The 19,625-nt window shown below is 45.8% G+C and overlaps 1 protein-coding gene across 1 annotated transcript; it reads right to left on the bottom strand.

Annotated features, from left to right (window-relative positions):
- Positions 1–285: 285 nt before the first annotated feature.
- On the bottom strand, positions 286–16,157 carry LOC103638112 (kinesin-like protein KIN-UB). The gene is made up of 19 exons (XM_008661100.4): positions 15,609–16,157; positions 12,930–13,030; positions 12,732–12,854; positions 12,470–12,655; positions 12,146–12,367; positions 11,881–12,046; positions 11,619–11,768; positions 7,544–7,632; positions 7,191–7,394; positions 6,298–6,390; positions 6,072–6,209; positions 5,851–5,982; positions 5,574–5,712; positions 4,587–4,679; positions 2,411–2,536; positions 2,177–2,302; positions 1,476–1,619; positions 933–1,061; positions 286–844 (listed from the first exon to the last, which is right to left on the bottom strand). The coding sequence occupies exons 1-19, from the start codon at positions 15,805–15,807 to the stop codon at positions 684–686; spliced, it is 2,721 nt and encodes a 906-aa protein (XP_008659322.1). The 5' UTR covers positions 15,808–16,157; the 3' UTR covers positions 286–683.
- Positions 16,158–19,625: the final 3,468 nt, after the last annotated feature.

Below are 19,625 nucleotides of genomic sequence, written 5' to 3'. Positions count from 1 at the left end.
AGGGAGCGGATCTGGTGATCCGTGGTGACGTAGTTCCCAACACAGGCAACCAAAATTAAGAGTGGCAAAATAGCAAATTTGCCTTGTCGGAGTGCTACCGTCCAGCCAGACCGCCACAGCTGTCTTTAACAATTTATAAAAAAAACTAATATCGCTTATCATTCTAAAAAGTTGTGCCTCACAAAGATTATCTGAGAGCATACATGGTAAAAGAAACGAAAGCGTCAACGCGCATTAAGAAAGCAAGAAAATCACGGCTAGCAAACATGACTCGTCTGCAGTATATGAATAAAACAAAAACAAAAAAACTTTCTAGTGTTCACGGAAAACAGGTATACTGCGAAAGTACTTTTTTCTGCCTTTGATATTTTTACAGCAAAAAAATTACAAACGCTGCATTGGGTAGGTAACAACATCTGCTATGCTAGGATCATTACAAATAAATGAATTGCTAGTGTTGTCCAGGCTTTCAACTGCCCCCCTCAGAACAAAGAAAAATGAACTCTCGAGGAGAAAGTTGCTCCACTGCCTCTTGTGATTAGTCGGTGTGGTGCCCGTGTATGCCTGCCTGCCGAAACCAGGTAAGTCGATTACCAGCACTCAGAGCAACGGGTACCTCTATAAAGTGCACGAGAAATGGAACTTCATAGTGCCAGCCCCAGCTGCACTTTGTTGCTCTGTCATCACAGTTTTATTCCCAGTCTCCTCATCTCCGCTTGAAGAGTGGGGCTGGATGTCAGTGTCCGGTATGCCAACTTCCTTATATCTTCTCGAGAACAGTCCCTTGAAATCCGTACAAGCTCCCATAGGGCTCCTTCATTGATAATGTCGTTCGAATTTACTTCTGCGAAAAATAACAAATCCAAACTTACGGCATAGAGTATTTTGTGTGCGCGCGCGCAATAAAAAAAGAGGGGTGGTGGGATGGATACCATGCTGTGCCAAATGACACAGTGCGAGCTCTATGTGCCGCCTAATTGGGGCAGCTTCGTTATTGGCATTTTTTACAATCCAAGGGAGCGATCCATCGTCGATTAATAGTGATTTTCCCACCTTATTTCCTGAAAAGGGGAGCAAAAGGACACTGATATCAACACAAATGCATTTGACTGCTTTAAGGATCCATCTATCATTCTTCGCGATAGCACAAAGTATACTTCTCAAAATTATACCAAATTCTTAAAATTTCACATCAAGCATTCTAACACTGAGACTAGCACGACAGGAAATTCAGAGTATCGCCTCCAAGCAATGAGTTTTCAAACTGTATTTTACTTGTACTTTTTTTTCAAGGCCAGTTTAGTTGTGCATTGATAAGCTCATGTTACAAAACGCTTCTCATGGATTATTAGTACTGGAATGTCTGTCGCAGATGCTAAGTTTTCTACTCTGTGGTATGCTCCCTGTTCAAACCAAACTGCATGCAATCACCCTAGTAAGGAAAACCACCACACACACAAGCATAGATACATTACCTTGAGTAGCTGCTCTAGATTCACATTTTGCAAAATTTGCAATGCCACGTGCAACTTGAGCAAGGACATCAGGGTGCCCACACCTAACCATCCCAAGCAATGCTTTGATTCCACCTTCTCCCCTCAACCGTATTTGCAGTTTGTCTGCTTATAAACAAAATATTAGTTTTTGGATATAGGCTCATTGATAGAAGATGACAGTCCCATTCATCTTATGTTCATATGTATACTCTAGACAACAACAAACCCTTTAGCACTAAGCAGATTAGGATAGGTTAGAGTTGAAACTCAATAGAAACCACAAATCAAGATTTAAGCACGTGGATAACTGTTTTTCATTCGCTTCTATTCAAGGCTAAATCTTTGGGTATATTTCATCCTTTCAAACCTTCTTTTGCTGTCTCTTCCCATGCCATATATATATACTCTAGAGTTGGCTAAAAAAATGTTGGGGCCTACATTTTGGCCAATGACCTACAAGATTGGCTCAAGTTCTGTCGATCTAACTGAACTTTAAAAATCAAGACTCATATATATTTCCGTTAATATGAAAAGAAGGGATATAAATGTTCATATAGGCAGCAGCCACAAACTATAATTGGTTTGTCCGAAGTATTAGATTTCTGATGTATATCATTCAGGGCATTACTATATTGTAGTAGACCGAACTCTTGCATAACAAGCAAAAATTTAGAGGTTACCATTGCCACAAAGGTTAGCTATTGCTCCAGCCACCATTCTAAGAGTTTGTGGATCCTCTGCATCAGATGCTGTCATAGACAACAAGGTTACACCTCCTTCTGCCATGATAAGATCTTGATTTGTTTCTGCATGTATAAATTATTATAAAAAGGTAATGAGACCAATTTCTACCACAGAGAGGTCATTATCAAAGGATCTGTGTCATGAATTACAAAACAGTATGTCCCACTAACCATTCATTGCAAGATTAGCAATTGCTCCTGCTGCTACTCTACGAATTGTCTCATCCTCAGAGCTCCTAAGTAGCATAAGGAGGGAAGTGAGGCCACCTGCTTCTACAATCTTTTCCTGATTTGCCTCTGAAGTACACGAGGTTGAGGGTAGTTAATTGATGATTATGCAGCCCATCAAGTAAAATCAAGTACCCCAGATACAGCTAAGAATCTTTATGGGTCATTTGTGCATAATTATTACGGTGGTATGCTTGCTTCCACGTAAAACTTTAAAATTTCAGGAGTGACGTGTCCATTGCATGTACATAGAGAAATGCTGTTTTATTATAAAATCTGTCAGGAATAATAATGCTTCATTAGTATGTGCTCAATCCAAAATAGTTATGTACTTATATGCAAGTGTTAGACTATGTGTGTGTGAGTGTGTGGACCGGCACCACTGTTGGGCTGCCGGCCCATTAGTGTTAGGGTTTCATGTGTCTCTATATATTGTAGTCCACCTCTATGCAATACAACAGTTCACTCTTCAACATGGTATCAGGTTAGGTTAGGGTTTCTCTCGCAGCCGCCGGCGGCTCTACCCAACAGCCGCCGCCTCCTCCGAGCCGTCACCGGCTTCCGCGCCGCCGCCCCGGGAGGCTCATCCAACCCTCCCGGGGCGGCACTTCTCCCCTGCTCAGCACTCAGCAGCCGCCGGCCGCCTCCCTCTCCTCCCGCCAGGGCGCGACCCGGCCATCCCGCGCAACCGCGCCAGGAGCGCGCCCAGGCCGCGCAGCCGCCAACGCCCGGCCACGGCGGAGCCACTCTACCGCGCACCAGGCGACCGAACCCCCTGCGCCGCCCAGGCCGCGCGCCCTGCAAGCAACCGAGCCGCCCCGCGCGCACACCGCGCGATGCCGCGCCCAGGAGCCGCGCCCAGCGCCCGCGCGCAACCGAGCTCCCCGCGCGCCCGACGTCCACGGCAGCGCGCACGCCCGCGGCCCCTGCCCCTGCATCGACCGGCGCCCTGCACCAGCCTGGACGCGCGCGCCCAGACCAAGCCGAGCCACAGCCGCCCAACACCGACCGCGTGGCCCCTCGCAGCTCGACGTGAGCGTGAATGCCCGGCCTCCCTTGGTCTCCCTTGGTCGGCGTCCTCCTCTTCGCTGAGTCCCCCGCACGTGCACCCTCCTCTTCGTTGTGTCCTCGCATGTGCTGTCCATGCTGACGCCCTAGCAGCGCCTCCCACTTCGAGCTTCTCCCGTCGCCGGTGCGGTCAACACCCTCTACCAGGTCCGGCGCAGGCCCCTGCCCGGCTAGACACGCCCCGCCGCCCACCCCTTTCTTCGCCTTCGCTGGATCCGTCGCTGCCGCGGCCTTCCCGGCCGGATCCACGTTGCTACGACCTTTCCGGCTCGATCCGCCGTCCCTTTGGTTGGATCGTGTCTTCCCGACTGGATCTGTCGCTGTCGTGGCCTTCCCGGCCGGATCTGTCGTTTCCCCTTCTATTCTGCCGCGGGCGCGGACACCATGACTGGCGCAGACGCGTGCGCTGCCGTCGGCCTCCCTGGCGGGACTTCTTGACGCCCGGACGATCGAAGAAGCAGGAAGGTCGGCCTGCTGGTGCCTTTTTGTTGTGTCGCCCTGCCGATCGTTGACGCTCGAACGTCGACCCCTCCCGAAGATCAGGCTTTTGCTGCGCGTCTTCCGACCGCGACCACCTCGACTTCGGCTACCTCAGCATCTAGGGGCTATCGTCTCCTTGGAGCACACAACAGTCTCTACTCCAGCCGCAACATTCGCACCATCACGACGCTGCGACTGCGGGGGATTTCAACCCGTCGGCTCCTACCTTCGGCCTCTACTCCAGTCTCATCGTGTGTGGTGCCCCCGTTGCGACTGCGGGAGGATGTTAGACTATGTGTGTGTGAGTGTGTGTGGGCCGGCACCACTGTTGGGCTGCCGGCCCATTAAGGTTAGGGTTTCATGTGTCTCTATATATTGTAGTCCACCTCTATGCAATACAACAGTTCACTCTTCAACAGCAAGCATATGGTAGGCATATGATATAAAACAGACTTTACACATAGAATGAAGTGGCTGGGTACTGCTTAAAAGTTATGCCGGTGGCGAGAAAACATGCTCAGATCGCAAACTCCATGAACAAACAAAAGAATTATGAACAAGTAGCACTCACCTTCAGCTGCCAGATTTGCAACAACTTTCACTGCATGAACGCGGACATCAGGTTCTTCAGATTCGAGCAATGACAATATCTTTTGTAACCCAACTGAAATAGAGTGAGGAAAATTTTAAGCACCATATGTTTTGATATAAATTGATGGGATGGTAAGGCTGCAAACAAGGGACATGGTGCTTCACAAAATTCTAAGTCTATCGTTTGACATTTTCACGATGTCATCTTAAACCCAATGACCTTACCATTCATTGTACTTCATCCGTTCCAAATTATAAGATGTTTTGGTTTTTCTTGATACATTGCTTTTGCTATGTATCTAGACATAGTGTATATCCAAATGCACGGCAAAAGTTACGTATCTTGAAAAGCCAAAATGTCTTATAATTTAGAAAGGAAGGGATATTTCATATTTTTATCGATAGCATGTCTACACAAGTATATTTGCATCCAAAAATGGTACAAAAAAGTAGCACAGTGGGACAGAAAGTGTTTCGCCAGTGAGAATTGATTCATCATATTTCATGCATCTGCACAAGTATCTTTGCATTCAAATACACTACAAGTAGTAGCACAGTCTGCACAGATTGACAGGTATTATTTTAGTTTGTGAGAAAATTGAAATTGCTAGCACAATAAATCCTTTTGCACAACATTTATTGTAATCTAAAAAAGTTCGATGGTCACTATAATTAACTCTTAAGCCTAACAATTAGTTTATTTTTACTTTTGCAGGTTGTTTATAGAGTTATAGGAAATAGGCAAATCAAGTAGGGTCTGATTGGTTCAGGTGGCACAACTGAGCATGTATGAGATTTAGAGCCAGCCTTAGTTGGAACGGTAATTGCACGAAGTCAGCCTGGCCCAACGGGAGATGCAGGCAACCAAATAGTAGGGTGGGTGGCTTAGTTGGACCTGGCCGGGGGTTCGGCCAGGCAACCAATCACGCCCTTAGAAACTGTAAAAGAATACATAAGGAACAAATACCTTGTTCAAAGAGTTTGGCAATTGGTTGCTTTGGTCCATTGCTCTGCTCTCTGAATTGTGAGCTTCGAGTCTGAGACACCAATGAATCTAAACCAGGAAATATTTTTCCTGGTCCATTTCCTTTATCAAGACTCCCTGTCTGATGTGACCAAATCGGAATGAAGAGAAAAGAGTGATTATGTTAGGGTAGCATCACAGTTCAAATGAGAAATAGAAATAAGTTACAATAGCAGCTCCTCCCAGGAAGAAAAAACTTGACAATGATAGCAACGACTACCTCATCTGCTTCCATACTCATCTGCAATAACTGACTTCTCAAAATATCTATTTCTGCTTCAAGTTTCTCTTTCTGGCTAGCTTCAGTATCTAGCATTTTCCGTAGTTTTACTACCTCAGCTGTAGCTGTAGCCTACAAGATGAGGGAGGGAAGCCACTTTGATATCAAAACATTGAGGCAATAATTTGACACAAAAAGAAAAGGTTTTAAGCTAACAACACCTCCAGTTTTTTCCAGTGTGATACTTGATTCTTGAGGTCACTGGCCTCATCTTCAGCCGATTGACGTAGCATTTTCTCATTCTGCAGTAAGTTATGCACTTCTCTGGTATCATTGGATGTAGACTCGGCCTCTTCATTCTATGATGTGGAAGGAGAGAAATCACATTTAGAAATTCCCAAATAGCATGAGATTTACTAATTTGTCAAAGCTCAATTAGGTGTGTACTTGTTTCTTGGGTGATTGTTGATGTACTTTCCACTTCTCCTCCAGTATTCTGATTGAGTCTAAGTATTCTTGATGGCACTTCGTTTTCTCATTCTACATAAAAAGAAATTTTGATAACTGATAAATATAGCATAAATCAAGCATGATAGAGGGATAGTTATTAGTTTAGGAAGCTCTAAATTGAAGATATACACTTCATATGCAAGTGATGTGTGAGATTAACACAGAAACATCTGGACTTTTACATATTAACATAGTTCACTTCAAAACAACAAATGGCAAGCAAAGGAACCAATATATATTGCAGCTGAATAATCAGCAAAAGGATATAAAAACATACTGTCACTTTTCGTACTCTTTATTTTGACTTGCTTTTTTTTAGGAAAAAGTAGGTGGAAATAGACGCATAGACACATATTTGATCATGAAAATACTTGACCTGCAGGTGTAAGACAACCACCAGAGATTGCACTAAGAAAAGACCTTCTCACATAGGTCGAGAACCCCCCCCCCCCCAACCTTTGCTCCATCCATCCACAATGGCACCATAGCACATAAGAGAACAACCACGACTGGGCCGGATATTAGACCTATGCTTTGGCGTGGGACAAACAAGAAGACTTTTTCAATCTCAGCCTAAATTTTGCTCCCATGGGAAGTCAAACCCAGGACCTAAGGAGTTCTACTCAAACCAACTAACTCAACTAGAGGCCCTTTCGCTCTCCATATTGATCATAAACATACAGATTAGCTGATCTAAATAAAATTCAGTTCAGATCACAAATTATATTAGCTTGTGGACAGAAAATTATAAAGCCAAGGGAAAAGTGAGAGCACTTATTAGTCTACACAAAATACCATGGTATAGTAGAATATGACATCGGTAAACAAACCTCTAATGTGATTTTGCATTCCCTTTCGGCCTCAGCAATGCGGCACTGAGCTTCATCTCTTATTCTCTCAACTTCATCGTCAAAATACTTCCTTTGCCTTTCATTTTCTGCAATTAATTTATCCAGCTCAATATCAAGTCTCCTACATAAACTCTTGTAATCGAACTCTTCCTTCAATTTCACCATGTTCTCAACTTTCATTGCCTATACATGACACAAATAAAATATTAACCACCCAATTAATGAAAAAACTTGCCACTATTCACCTATTTCGCAGAACTAGAAATTGCCACTACTTCACAACTTGAAGATGGAAGACTATAAAACCATCCAAATGTAGGTGGAGGACGTACTCTTTGTCCAAACATTATTGTACTGGTAGTTTCCCCCCGATGTCTTGGAGATGGACCAATTGTTACAACCAATGATGTTCTTGCAGTACCTATGAGTTAACACCAGGTTGACCTTGATTAGAGCAAATAAAAGTGGTGAGCAACATTTTGTGGAAATTTCAACGTCATAATGCCATTTTTACTGTACAAAATTTCACAATACCTCATGACGCTGTCAAACTTCAGGAGAACCAATCAAAAGTTTTATACATGTTGTTTCCTAAAGTTATTACAAGATTCTTTTTAGTACAGAATAGTAGGACGAAGATGCGAAGATGGTCGTAGGATGGAGTGGCATGAAAGAGGGCAAAGTGGGGTGTGGGAGCATGACTCGCCTTAATCGGGAGGCGATTGAGCAAGTAGGTGGCGGTGTGAAGGCTCAAAAGGAACAGAGTTACCGATGACCAAGTAGGAGCGCCTTTGAGGAGATAGGTAGCAGTAAGGACAATCTCGACCTAGTATGGGTTGACATGTGAGCATGGATCAGGAGGATACGACAGACATTGTCCAGGGAGCGAATGAGACGGTCTGCTTTATCATTCTGTGGTGATGTATAAGACCGTCTCCAGTAGTTCACCCATATGGTCACCTAAAACATTGTTTTGCACTGTAGACCGCATTGTTCGCAAAGTGGAGTTTGAATATGGGGATGGAGATGGGTAAGCTGCTGGAGATAGCCTAAGGGCAGGAAAGACGAAGGAGGATGACTGAGAAATCTAGAATGGAGTTGTGGGATGAGTCAATGGGAGGCGCCATCAAAACAAGGGTGACGACAACCAGGAGCGGCGGCGGCGGCGGCGGCGATCAATACCCAGGAGAGGAGATTGATGGCTTCGACCAGAGATATAGCAGGGAGGGAGGGAGAGGTTGTCGACGCCCTAGGGCAAGGGCCAACGACAGCGAAAGGGAGGAGCCAGCTAGCCAGGTTAGGGCCAGAATTGTGATACCATGTAGAGAATTAGGGAAAACACCACATACCCATTGTGGGAGGGTGACATTTCATTATATAAGCCATATGGCTTGGTGCACAAGTAAGGTTGTATGGCTTGGTGCACAAGTAAGGTTGTATGGCATGGTGCTCAAGTGAGGTTGTATGGCTTGGTGCACAAGTGAAGTTGTATGGCTTGGTGCACAAGTAAGATGAATACAATGGGACACCCTAACCCTAACCGGGTTGGGTGAGCATATATATATAAGCTGAGTAATTGGGCCAAGGCCATTACATTGAGGGTATACAAGTAATTACACAGGAACTAACCCTAAAACCCTAATAGTACTCAAACACCCCCCCCCCTGCAGTCACAACTATATCCTGTACATATGTTGAGACTGGAACTGGATCAAAAATCGGCGAAGACACTCAGCGGCAGTCCCTTGGTGAAGATGTCGGCGAACTGCAGCGAGCAGCGTGGTGGGGACACTGAGAACCCTAACATCACCGGAGGCGACCCGCTCGCGGACAAAGTGCAAGTCGATCTCCGCGTGCTTCGTGCACTGATGCTGCACGGGATTGGTGGAGTGGTAGACCGTGCTGACGTTGTCGCAGTAGACGAGGCTGGCGCGCTATAGGGGTTGTAGAGCTCGTGGAGAAGCTGACGTAGCCAAGAGGCCTCTGCCACGCCGTTGGCCACAGCACGGTACTCGGCCTCCAGGGGTTGTAGAATGACGGCCAGCCCTGGCCGCCACCCCGGCCGGTGGAACCTCCACGGGTGGAGCCGCCACCCCCGCGTCCGCCCTTGCCGAGGCGACAGCCGGACGAGGGGTCGTAGGGGCCACGGTAGGAGGGCGAGCAGGGGCCCCGATTGACGAAGGACGAGGGGCCTACCCCCGAAAAACACCTGATCGCCCGGGAGGAGCGCTGTAGAGTGCCGGGGTCGGAGCGAGTGCCTCAGTCACCATGGTGAGCTCCTTGAGGAGAAGCTCATTCTGCACGGCATAGAAGGTGGGAAAGGGCTTGGTTCTCTTAATGAGAGCCTTCAGGTGGCCGTAGCGGGGGCTAAGGCCACGTAGGAGGTTCAGCACCAAGGTACGGTCGGCCACCGGCTCACCAAGGTCGCGGAGGGAGTCCGGCAGGCCGTTCATCTGGCAATAGTACTCCCCCACAGAGAGTTCCCCCCTGAGAGAAATGGTGGAATTGGGCATCGAGATGAAGGGCCCGAGCGTCCTGGTTCCCGAGGAACTGTTCCTCGAGGGCGAGCCACGCTTAACTGCCCGTGTCCGCCTGGTCGCGGATGATGTCTTGTAGCTCGACGGTGATGGTATCATGGAGCCACGAGAGCACCACACTGTCCATCAGGCACCAGGAAGGAGACGGCGGGGGTGACGATGTCGTCGAGGACGTGGTCGGCGAGAGCATAGCGCCGAAGTGTGAGGAGGACCTGCCCTCGCCAACGAGGGTAGTGGGAGGACACCGGGTCCAACACGAGGGACCGGATGTTGTGTAGTCCGGCGGCTTGTGCGTGGAGGGCGGCGATGTGGTTGGCATCGAGACCAGGCGCGAGAGGGGGCTCGTGGGGAGCGTAGGAGCCTCATGGATGACCGGAGGATGGCCGAGTATGAGGCGCTACACGGTGGCCATCTAGGCGGTCAGGACGGCGCCCATGGCACGTTCATGCTCCAGGGCGAGTGTCGTAGCGCACTCGCGGTCCCGAGAGGTAGCTACGGCAGCCTGGATCATGGCAATAGTCGTAACAAGAGCCGAGGAAACCGGCGGAGGAGCGGACGGGGAAGCGACGGCATCGATCCATGTAGGTGCAAGCAAGGGCGAGGAAGCCCGGAGAGGAACCTCGACGCCGTTGAGTGGTGGCAATCACGTCGGGGAGGGGCTCGAGACCGGCGATGTAGGGGGCTACCCCAACAACGAGGTCGCAGGGCAGAGAGTCGGCGAGGGACGGGGAGGGGGCAACACTTCGGACCGCGTCGAGTTCGGCGTTGGTGGATAGGGGCGCCACGCTGAGGTACAGGTGCGCCGTGCTGGGGGCAGGTCGAGGGCGGCGGCGGTGCTGGGGGGCAGGGGCGCCGCACCGGGGAGGGCCACGTCAGGACGGGTTGGGCAAGCATATATATATAAGTTGAGTAATTAGGCCAAGCCCATTACACTTAGGGTATACAGGTAATTGTGCTCACGGCATCGCCCACTCCTCAGCCGGTCAGCACCTCTCGGCCGCCGCACCGCATGCGTCCTTGGTCTACGCTCAAGCACTCCCGCCGCTGCTTGGCCACTCGCGGCACGACGACACCGCGACAGCCGACAGGGCTCTCCATCGCGCGTGCGGGCGCTCGACATCAGCTCGTCGCTCGCCAGCTCCTGCTTTGGGCTTTTGCTGCTCCGACCGCGACTGGCGTCGGCGACCGTTGAGGAAGCCAGGAAGGAAGCCTGGGCGGGCGCTGACTCGCTGCTGCTGTGCGGCTGTGCCTGTGCGTGAACCAGACGGTGACAGCCTGAACCAGTGAAGCCGTGAAGGTGAAGAGTGAACCTGCTACTGCCTGCTATGTGTTCTACTGTGCTAGAATTGGTAGATTTGACTATTTATTTGCTGGCAGTCTGCAGTCTCTGTTTGCTAGTTTAGTAGGTTATTTGATAAAATTAAATTTTATGTTTATAGTGATAGGATGGACAAATTTCTCATCAACTCATGAACGTTACGTATTGATTATTGTATTTCTAGAATTCGTATCGATTTATTTTGGACTACATATTTCTTGAATGTTTATACTATATCGTGCTTCGAGTGTCATATTAAACATCAATTAGATTCTTTTTGTTTGGTTTAAATTTTTTATAGTCTTAGCTTATTAGCCCCCCCCCCCTCCTTGGATCAATCCTAGATTCGCTACTGCGTACACATATCTCTAACAGGATGCATAAGTTTTTTTTTACTTACTTCGTAGGTTAAATTGCTCTTATAGAATAAACATGAAGAAAAATAGAACAATGCCCTTTAGGAATTGAGTCATTGACCATAAGTTTAGCACGTTGATTCTTACAATCTTACTATTATTGTAAAAAGAGTATTAAGAGCATAGCACATCTTACCTCCAAATGAATCTTTAAGCAATCTTGTAAGCTTAGAATCACGAACAGGTACATGAGGACTGCTTTCAGCAAGCGCATTGATGCATTTTCCCAGAGCACTTAAGGACAAGTTGATAGACTTTGCCTCTTCTAACGTATGACCCTCGCTTCCTGCAAATATTAAGTCACAATATTATATGGTTGCAAATTACAAGAGACCATTATGTGGACATACGACTAAAAGGTCAGAACAAGTATATACCATTGAGAAAAGAAGACTCACCTGACTTGTCTATGCGCTCTGATCCAGCCAAGTCGACAACTACAAGCTTACTTTTCCTAACAACAGGTGGTCTCAAAGACCCCATCATGGACAATGAATGCCCATTTTCACCAGAAATGCTGACATCCATTTCAGTTCTACCTTTTACAGACCTCCTGACATTCACCTTCACAAAGGATTTCATTTCACGATATCATTTACCAGAAATACTATAGTTGCAAAAGGCGTACAGATAGGTAAACAAACTCAAGGAACATAAGCATACCATGAGGATCGCATGACTTCGAGATGACTCAGTGTTTAACTTTGTATTTGCAGCAACACGGTGAGCCTCACCCACCCTTAGAAGGTCCACAAAGCTTTTTTGATCTCTAACTTCAACTACTGTGGCTCCAGGCAATGAAACATCCCCAGTCCTTGGGTCTTCTACAATGGCTATATTATCATTTACAGGATCAAGGAGATCTTGTATCATCTCCATGTACAACTGTAACAAACATCCAGTATACATTGTTACAACATCCCAAAGGCACTAGAATACTAGATTAATAGATACAATCACAACCACAAAAGGCCCACCATCACAAACCTGAAGATATGATACTGAGACAGAATCAGTCCCAGGTGTTATGTCTGCTAGAATATCCTCCATTGCACGAACCATGATTCCCCTAGCAGCGGTGTCTTCTTCACCAAGTCTTCCCAGAGTAAAAGTTTTCCCAGTACCAGTCTGGCCATATGCCATAACTGTACCATTATATCCCTCCATAACACTCTGCAAAACACACATAATTCTACATTAGTATAGACATTGCTAAGGAAGTTGCGAGAAAAGATTGAGATTCATATACCTCCACAACTGGTTTTGCAACAACTTCATACACTCGCTTTTGTGAAGAAAACTCAGTGAGCAGTTCATCGAATTCGTATGTTTCTGACTCCCAATTATTTTTACGAAGCTTTAACCTTTTGAGCTTCATAACAAATTTCCATCAGGCTAGACAACAAAAAAAAATGTCACAGCATGCTAAAGAGAAACCAAGCTACACCTCTGGCTGAAGTTCAACACAATCACCAAAATCTGCATCTGCCACCAACTCTTCTGCATTCCTAGGCCTAAGCCTTACAGCAACCCTTACTCTACTAGAAACTGCAAAGACCAGGGAGGAATAGATCCTTCAGTTGACCAGAAATATAGATATTCGATCAAATCAAAATTACCAGAAAGCTAAACAAGATCAGAGTTCTTTATAATTTGAACATTACACATAATGTCAACCATAATTTAAACCTCAAATATCTGGAACCATCATGGAGTTAAAAATATGAAATTTAACTGTCTATGCAACTAGCAAAGTAGTTATCAACATTGCAATATGCAGTTTCAATATGCAATAGCTTACACACTGTGAAAGGGCCTCTAAAAAACTCGACCTGCGGGGTAAGACTCATGGTTTTTAAAGCGGTATGGCGAGACAAGGCGTTGGACTGCCGCCTGGACACCTAGGCGACACCTTTAAAACAGTGGTAAGACCACCCCACGGCATTATATTAAGAAGACTTTCTCACGCAGGTCGAGAAAACCATCGAATTGTTGCCCCACCCATACACAGTGGCACCGTAAGCCCATGTGAGAACGACCGTGGCCAGGACCGGGCCTTAGTCCTATGCTTGGGGAATTTTATAACCACAGCCTGAAAATTCGCTCCTACGGGGAGTCGAACGCAAGACCTGACGAGTGCTAACCAGACCACCTAACCAACTTGGTTAGCTGACTCTCGAGAAAATTTTAAACGACATGCAAAAAAAGTGGGTCATTTTTAAACGATAAGAAATTCACTGGGAACTGAAAATCCAAATCCGGTATAATTAAGGGTCTGTTTGGTTGAAGAGTCGGCTAGAATGGAGTGGCTCCATTCTAGTTTTTGAGAATGGAGACATTATATTCTGTGTTTGGCAAGCAGAACAAAGTCACTCCATTTCATAATTTTTAAGGCGATAAGGCAAGGTAAGGCGACTGACCCCCTTTTTAACTTTTAAGCGTTAAAGCGTAAGGCGAGGCGACGCCTTAAATATAGTTAAGAATAGAAAATTATTGATATTTGAGAAAGTGTGTAGGACAACAATACTAATAAAGAAGAGAAAAAGGATAACGAAAAGGAAAATAATAGTCTAACCAGTCCAAATCAGCCCACTTGGCCATTAAAATTAGGTTACCCACTTAATCACTCACTCCCATCCCTCTCCCAGCCGCACCCATCACCCAGCCGCCTCCCTCTATTCCCTCTCTCAACGCTCTCTCTCCCCGCTTCTCCCTCTCTCCCAGCGGCCTCTCTCCCAACCGCTTTTCCCTCTCTCCCAGCTGCCGAGAGGTGAGGGGGTTAGGGGACCTCGCCGGCGCAGCTAGATCTCGTGGTCGAGGAGGGGAGCGGCCACCGCCGCCGCTGTTGATGGCACTCTCCAAGGACATGGTTTCAAATCACGTGATCAGGTCAGGATCCAACCCTGCATCACTACAAGGCGTCCTCATAGTGTCGCCTTAGAACTCTCCAAGGCGTCGGGGCGACGCCCTACTGTCCAAAGCGGACGTTTTAGGCTCCAAGATAAGGCAACTAGGACGCCTTAAGGTTTTCGCACGCCTTAGCGCTTAGGCGACGCCTTAACAACTATGCTTCATTTTTGTTTGGTTGAAGAGTAGAATGGAGCAGAGCCACTCCATTCTTTGTTTGGTTGGACAGTCATATGAGTGTAGAGGGGAGGAGAGCGCTTGCGTTTGGACGTTTTGGTGGAGCGGAAGCATTCCAACTATTTATGGTAAATTTTCATATGGTAGCCGCCCCGCTGCTCTTTTGTTGGAAACTAAAGATCCAAAAAAATAGAAATGGAGTCGCTCCATTCTTCTCCACTTCTCAACCAAACACACCCAAGAGAGCACCAAGAGAGTGTTACTGCTACTGGTTTCATATGAATTTAGGACAGTCTCTTACATGGAAGATTGGGCGTCTTAATGCAAATTGTAACTAACTAATTCTATGCATAGTAACATACACTTGGTGTCACCCTCTGCAAGGTAAACTACTGACCAGAGATGCGTACAGAACCAGCAGGAAGACACATTTACCAACTGTGGCTCTTTCATTATTCTCAGCAGCTGTATTAGTTTTGCAGCTTAAAGTGGGATGATTGGTTGTGGTGGGTTGCAGGGAGCTCGTGGCCGACATGTATGCAACAACAAATATATCAAACACACGATCTTGCCGTGACCAAAACAATACACCAAGGCCCTGCCGAGTCAACCAAACCCCCCAATACAATCTGGAAAAAAATCCAGCGATAGCTGAATAACGACGCTTATACTCAATGAACGAAACGCACAACGTCAGTTCCAAAATGGTGCGATTGCTCGGCAGAGATACGTTATACACTTGCACCAACACAGGCAAATCGCTCAGCTAGCAAGCCCAAAATCTGGATGAACTCGGCAGGCCGATCGTGCTACGGCACAACATTAGCAATCAAAACGGTGCAGGCGATCCGCAGCTAGATTTACGTGAATGAAAAGAGCAACAATCCCCACGAAAATCGCGTGAGTTCAAGCAGCAGCGAGTCGGAAACAGGGAAGCAGGCCAGGCTAGGTTATCCAAACGCAGGACAGAGCAGCTCCGAACACAAAAACCCACCCAAGCCCCGCCGAACCAAAATGCGAACCCGGATCCCGACGAACGCACCTCCATCCGACGCCGCGCGGCCGCCCGCCGCCGCGTGGAGCGGGCCCGAGCTGGTCCGCCGGTACGCGCCGCCCCCCGCCGCCGCCGAGGAGAGGCGGTGCTTCCCCGCGGCCGTCTTGGGCGTGGCGCCGGCGCCCTGCCGGTCCGGCTTCGCGCTCATCCTGGACCCCACCCCGTTCCTCACCCCGCTGCTCGCCATTTACCACCGCCACCGCACGGGGCTCGTGCGGTGAGGCAGAGGATGGGAGTGAGGGAGACGGCGAGATCACGACTCACGGGCGGGGCGTGCGCGGAGAGTGGGGAGAGCACGGACGCCGAGGATTAATTGCGGGGAGGGCCGGAGCAGAGGAGCGCCGCAGGGCCCATCGACAGCGAGAGAGGGGATGAGAAGGGGGTCGCTTGGCTTGGCCGGCGAGGCGGGCAGGCGGTGAGCGAGTTGGTGTGGAGCTGGGGAGCGAAGGGGAGGAGGGGTCGAGGGGAGCGCAGCCTTCAGCTGTGTCGTGTACTCGCGTCAAGGTCCTGTGTCCCGGCCTACCGGGGGCCCTCGCCGTGTTGGCTCAGCCGCCCCCAGTCACTTTAAAATGGGCCAGGGCTGCGTGGGTCCCACTGTACAGTAATTTGGGTGGGGAGTAGGTGGGATCCGCCGACGTACGAGGCTGTTCCGTGCGACCGAGGAATGTACCCGTGTAAGGGCTTGTTCGGTTAGGGATGGATTGAGGGGGATTGGAGGGGATTAAATCCCCTCCTATTTAAATTTGTATACAAATTTAAAACAAATTTAAATAGGAGGGGATTTAATTCCCTCCAATCCCCCTCAAACTCCTTCAAACCGAATAAGCCTTAAGGTGGGTGCCTATGCAGGTGGGCCCTGTTAACGGGCCGCATTTGAATTTGGCTGGCAAACGTTTATCTGGAGGTCTAGAAAACGCCGTGGCGACCGTTGCTCTCTTTGTTGCGGTTTGTTTCAGTTTTTTTCTAGTGCCTTGGTGTAAATCATTAAACGTCTAACTTTTCAATTTATTTTTATAAGAATCATTTTGATGAAAATAATTTAAAATTAACATAAACATAAAATCAATCAAGTCTTCATAATAATAAAAATTCATCATTTTTTATATCCTAAAGCCTATAAACACATTCATCTTCTTTCTCATGTCATTCTCTTTATGATAAAATCCATCGTTTCAGCTGCTTTAAATCTACATGAATATAGAGAGAAAAAACAGTTAGAACCTGTAGCCAGGGACGGAGGGGTGGCAGGACCATGGCACCTTCCAAGGCTGAGACAACAAGAGAATTATATATATAGTCTAAAATTTATGTATCTAAATATATATATATATATATATATTCTAAATTTTGTGCATCCTAATTAATCAAAGGTTTAATATAGTGGTTGGTAATATACGATCCATAACTTTGTTGTAGTATGTCAACCAAGTCTAAAACAGACAAAGAATATAAGATAAAATATTCATTGAATGACCAATCGATGCATGAAACGTCAAACATATTTCGCTTGCAGACGCTGATATCTAAACACCCCTTCATGATTCATCCTATCGTCTGGCTAGGCAGATGCCGATTGACGCTATCAACTTGACTTTTCATGGGTGATCAGCAGAATGAGCGCCAACAACTTATATACATACTACTTTAGATCTTGTGGATAATAAAATCTATAAATTTCAACTAAAGTTGTCACTTGATAGTTTGTGTGTACCGAATTTTCATGGATACTTGAGGCTGGTTGGATTTTTGAATTCTCTCAAAAAATTGTTAGTTGTCTCATGGATACTAGAGTCATTATATAAAAGTTGAATCTCAACAGTCGGATATTCATCTTTATGTCGTCTTTATTGTTTTGGTATTTTTCTTGCAACACAACTTTAGTTCAATATATCAATTAGCTAGAAAATGGACTCACGAGCTAAGATAATTTATAAAGATTTAGAATTCTTATTATATATCGAGTGCTTAAATTTGATAATATTATACAATATATTTATCATATAGTATTGATGAATTGATCCTGCTCCGCCCGTCCTCTGCCTACAGCCAGTATGGCTGTGCACCACCAGCCGAACAGCTTCTACAATTGATAAATAAGCTCTGAAACAAGCAAAGGTTTCATGAGATATGCATGGTACAAAAAATGTGCGTTGGTCTTTGCTCGGGTTCAATCCAATTGGTGCCATGTTTCAGTCGACCTGCTGCTGGTTTATTGGACGTGGGGTAGTCCCACTAAACTTTAGTCCATGTCAAATATTTAGATGTTAGTTAAAAATATTAAATATAGTCTAATTATAAAACTAATCACACACATAAGAACTAAATGATAAGATAAATCTATTAAACCTAGTTAGTTCACGATTTAATAATGTGATGGTAGAGTAAATATTTGCTAATCATACATTAATTAGGCTTAATAAATTTATCTTGTTGTTTAGTCTTAGTTAATTTTATAATTAAACTACACTTAATACTCGTAATAATTATTTAAACATCTGATATGGCGCATACTAGACACTCGATCACCGTGCTCTATGGATCCTACATTTCTACTGTCCATGCTCCACGGATCCATGCCCCCGTTTGTTTCAGCTTTTTACAGCTTCTGGCCACCAAAAGCTGCTGCGGACTGCCAAACGCGTCAGCTTTTCAGCCAGCTTCTATAAAATTCGTTTAGATAAAAACTATTTAAAATCAACATAAACATATAATCGGGTGAGTTGTTGCAATAGTAGGAATCTGTCACTTTCTAGATCCTGAGCCCTATGAACATCTTTATCTTTTTCCGCACGTAATCCTAATAATACTTAGATTCTCCCCATAGCCAGATTCTCCTCACAGCCAGATTCTTAGAAAAGCTGGTCAGAAAAAAGCTGAACCAAACAGGTCCCATGTGTGGTCAAAACCACAGAGGAATTTGGAGGCATATATTGGTACGTAGGGCCAGTCTTGAGCCGCCCTTTTCTTGTCGTAGTAAAACCGTTGAGTTGGTAGTGTTAAGAATAAAAAAAGGATATCATTCTTGCCTTGCATATAACCTAGATGTAACCTCCTCGTATGTACGCGCGTGATACAGCCGTCGTATATATATACGGGGTACAGCCTGCGCCACACCTTGTACGACAGTGCTCTGTACTGTACAGTGTACCATCGAGGACTCCATTCGGCCAAGTGTCTCCAGGGAAAGAGCGGGTCTCTTCGGGCTAGTTTGTGATCCACAAAATCGGAGAGGATTTGAGGGACTAAAATCCCTTCATATTCATTTTTTAATAATAAGAAATTTTAGCCCCTTTAATCCCTCTGGTATTTAGACTCCAAACTAGCCTTTTAGGTGTTGGTTTTGCCATTTGTCAATTGGTTCCCCCCGTACTCGTGAAGCTGCGGATACCGTTGTATCTTGGGCTGGCTCTTTATCGTGTGCCTTCGATTAGGGATAGATCAAGTGGGAACGGAGGAGATAAAATCTCTTCCTAATTAATTTTAATTAAATAGAAGGAAATTTAATCCACCCAAACAAGATCGAGCAAGGCTTAAACAAGAGCGTGCACAAGTGCGTCGATTGGCTCTTATATACACGATTTTGTTAGAAAAAATGAGTTATATTTGAGATTGGTTATATTTACTTTGAATATATAAAAGAGTAATTAAACAGTGTCTATTTTGTAAAACAACAGTTTTTAATGGCTTTGGCTCTCCTAGAACGAAACATATCTCGTGCATATAAAGTGCACATGAACTAATAAAGTTAAAAAAAATATAAAAAAATCATACATATTATGTCCATCATACTTCAATTATATATAAAATTTTAAGTTCAAATTCGTTATACTTTAGCGGTAAAAAAATAGAATATTTTAGCCGATTTTCTAATTTAAATTTGTTAGAATTTTTATTTTTTTATTACAGCTAAAGTATAACGAATTTAAAGTTAAAATTTTGTATATAATTAGAGTAAGATAGAAAAAATATGTATGATTTTTTTAAAAAAAAATTATTAGTTCATGT

The sequence above is a fragment of the Zea mays genome, chromosome 9 (genome assembly GCF_902167145.1).
Source record: "Zea mays cultivar B73 chromosome 9, Zm-B73-REFERENCE-NAM-5.0, whole genome shotgun sequence".
Classification (NCBI taxonomy): domain Eukaryota; kingdom Viridiplantae; phylum Streptophyta; class Magnoliopsida; order Poales; family Poaceae; genus Zea; species Zea mays.
Note: the sequence above shows the minus strand (reverse complement) of the source record. Positions and strands in the feature narration are given on the sequence as shown.

What these genes read in the sequence shown, in the direction of transcription:
- LOC103638112 (XM_008661100.4), bottom strand. Translation starts at nt 15,807, where the DNA reads ATGGCGAGCAGCGGGGTGAGGAACGGGGTGGGGTCCAGGATGAGCGCG. An exon ending in GAAGTCATGCGATCCTCATG is followed by an intron (nt 12,047 to 12,145) that starts GTATGCTTATGT and finishes TCCTTTGTGAAG; the next exon opens with GTGAATGTCAGGAGGTCTGT. An exon ending in GTGTCATTTGGCACAGCATG is followed by an intron (nt 845 to 932) that starts GTATCCATCCCA and finishes TATTTTTCGCAG; the next exon opens with AAGTAAATTCGAACGACATT.